The 3,298-nt window shown below is 44.3% G+C and overlaps 1 protein-coding gene across 1 annotated transcript; it reads left to right on the forward strand.

Moving 5' to 3' along the window:
• Positions 1 to 366: 366 nt before the first annotated feature.
• Positions 367 to 1,763, forward strand: CUNH1orf158 (chromosome unknown C1orf158 homolog; the record flags this gene model as incomplete). Its single annotated transcript, XM_027869618.1, has 2 exons — positions 367 to 544; positions 1,594 to 1,763. Coding segments are annotated over 2 exons (348 nt in total), but the record flags the coding sequence as incomplete, so codon positions are not given.
• Positions 1,764 to 3,298: the final 1,535 nt, after the last annotated feature.

Raw genomic sequence — 3,298 nt, forward strand, 5'->3', positions numbered from 1 at the left:
AAATGACAATAATGTTAGAAGTATACTGTCTAACCTACAGATAAGAAGAAAATCAAAATTTCCCTCAAAGAACAAAATGCTTATTTGATGGTATTAGAGAGTGACTAGGCTAAACTTTAGAAAATGAACCAATTAACCAATTAGATTAATGTGTAGTTTTCCTTGCTTTGGGGTCTAATTAGTTGGAGAAGCTGCATGAGTTGTTTAATCCTTAAAGGCAACATCCCTATATTTTGCTGCTAACTCCACACTTTCTCCCCTTCCCCTTCCAGAATCACTTGTCTGGGATTCCTTAGTTGGTACCCCCCCAAAAAATGCCTGGATATTCCTTATTCCTGGATATGCCTTATATGCCTGTCCTTCCAGGGCCTGCCATATAAGAACCTGATGACCCATCATGAGGAACCAAAACATCGGAATTTGATCAGCACATATGATGACCATTTCAACCGGCATGGCTACAACCCTGCCTTGCCAGCAATCCGTAGCTGGAATGGGCAGAAACTGGCGTGGCTGCCAGAGAAGTCGGACTTTCCCCTTCTTGGTACTTTCTCAATACATTTTCCCCCTATACAGATCACCACAGGTTCCAAAATACCCTAAAACCTTGATATAATGCTCCCTACCATGACATGCGATTTGGTGTAGGTAGGTCAGCCTCGGACTCCAGTGGAGTTACTGAAATTGACTAAGTCATAATATAGTTTCACTTATAATAAAATAACATTCAAGGATTCTGGGACAGTATTATGAGGCACTGGTATATTGTGCTCTCCTCTCAGGGATACCCTTTGCCCCTCTGCCCCATGTCACAAGCATTATACTGGCGACATTGAACAGTGCTGACTGGCTGTCTCTAGAAGCACAGTATTTGTGGCACAGCTGCCACAGGGACTCATCTATGCTCCTATACCGACCCTGGGCTCTATTTGCCACACTCCACCCACCTCCACCCCATGAATCCACCTCACAATGCCTTCCAGAAGTGTATCTAGGCCTAGGGAAATGACTTTACCCCTACATGAAGCGATAGACCAAGGACAGCTTTCTCCAGCTTCTCCACAGTGAAAATCAATTCAGTGAACAATTGAAGTATCATTTCCCATTCAGTTAATGTGTATCAGGACTTAGAACAATTTACACAGAAATGCAAGGACCTTCCCTTACCACACTAGCTCCTCCTCCCTAACAGGACAGTTACAACTTAGCCAAGAACAGGATGGATGCATCTCTGGAAAGTGGCCAGGAGTGCCCAATGCCTTGCACACAGTAGGCACTGAAATGTTTGCTGAATTGAATTCAAGAGATCAGGCTATTGATGTTTCCTCCCACCAGGAAGGCTAGGCCCTAGGTCCTTGGGCTCATGTGTCCTGAAGTCTCTGAGGAGACTCTTGGGGAGTCCAGCCTGGCCCTACCTTCGCCTCCTTTCCTTCCAGACCTAATTCCTTCCTTTGAAATAGTAGCAAGTTTGTCTCAGTCCAATCTGAGAAAACTACAAGAAAGCATCCACCTCCCTATCCCTTCCCTCCCTCCTGGGGTTGGGCCCAATTCTCCATTCATGATTTCACATCCTGACCCTGATTTCTGTTGCAGCTCCCCCCACCAACTATGGCCTCTTTGAGAATCTCACAAAGAAATGGCAAGAGCCTACGAAGACTCACCCTATGACCAGTGCTTACACCTTGTCTTACATAAGACACCCAGTGTCTGCTCTGTCCGGGCACGAACACGCAATCCCAGTTCCTCCTCCCCGCCTCCAGTGAGCCATCTCGCCCATCCTTTTGACAACCGCCATCTTCCCTGGACAAGATGAAACTAGACCAAGGAGTCGTAACATCTTTGAGTTCGAAGGACAGCAAATGAGGGAAGCAAGAAAAAACGATGCCAGCCTCCTTCCCCTACCGGCAGTCTGGAGTAGCTTTAACATACCAGGAGATCTAGGGGACACCCACAACATTTGGCCTGTTTCTTTGGAAGATAGAAGCACCTCTCTCCTTCTCCAAACCGCAAGCTACTCTTTCCTTATTTTTCACAATTAAATGTGTATGGAGCCATTAGAGTTAACAGTGTTAACAGAGGATAACAGTGCTTGCTCTCATTGACCTAATATTACAGGAACAATTAATTAGTCAAGCACATTCTACAGAAAAATGCAGATCAAATCCTCTTTTTTTAAACTCCCCAGAATGGTTAAATTGTTAGAGATCACATTCCTGAAGCAGAAAGAGCGCTAGCTGTAGAGTTGGAGGACTGGGTTCAAATCTCACGTCCAGACTTACTGCCTATGTGACCTTGGACAAGTCCCTTTGCTTCCCTGGGTCTCAGTTTCCTCATCAGAAAAAATAAGGGGGTTGGACTGATAGCCTCTGAGGTCCTCTCCTGATCTAAATCTATGATGCTAAGTCCTCTAAACCCTATGGGGTAAATGGGAAGTCACACACACACACACACCCCATTCATTTTTCATCCTCCAAGCTCTACTTTGCTGTGTGGTGGGGCTCTGTTTAGCAGGGTGATGGTCTGGAAGTTTAGGGTTTCTTTTCCTCTAGCAGAATGGCCCGTTCAAAAAAGCCAAACAATTCACACAGCCAGCAAGGACTGAGGTTTGCTGAGTGGCAGATTCTCAGGTGGGCACCTGACTCAGGCCTGCATGTTCTGCATGCATGTTTGCCCTGATGTGTTGGTGCAAGGGCATTCGCTTGTGTGTGAAAGCTTAGCTGCTCCTCCCTCAATTAGATAATAAGATCCCAGCATCCAGGTTCCCCCTCACTCCTTCACTTCGCACTAGAGAAGGCCACCCAGAATTTGATCCAGATTTATAAATATCTATGAAACCATTCTACGGATACTTCTATACGTCAGTTCTTTCTCTGGAAGTGGATAGCATCTTCCCTCACAAGTCCTTTATAGTTGATTTGAGTATTTATAGTACTCATAATAACTTAGTCATTCACAATTCTTCTTTGAACAATATTGCTGTTGCTACATACAACATTCTCTTGGTTCTGCTCACTTCACTTTCCATGATTTCATGCGAGGGAATATGAAGATTAAAAAATGAAAGGAGCTTGAGTCAACTGATGAGACACAGTATGTGTACATGTAAGCAAATTAAAGGCTACATCACTACATCAATAAGCATTTTCATGCAAAATAATGAAAAGTCATTTTACAAAGAAGAAATTATAAATAACTTGAATGAACAAGGCAGGGTTGATATCAGAAGTAGCCTCTGGGCTGGTATCAGAAGCTTAGGATGGAAATCAGAGTTTCTCTAGGGCAGAAGTGAGGAGAGAGT

Source organism: Vombatus ursinus, unplaced genomic scaffold (genome assembly GCF_900497805.2).
Source record: "Vombatus ursinus unplaced genomic scaffold, bare-nosed wombat genome assembly UNPS02002346.1, whole genome shotgun sequence".
Lineage (NCBI taxonomy): Eukaryota > Metazoa > Chordata > Mammalia > Diprotodontia > Vombatidae > Vombatus > Vombatus ursinus.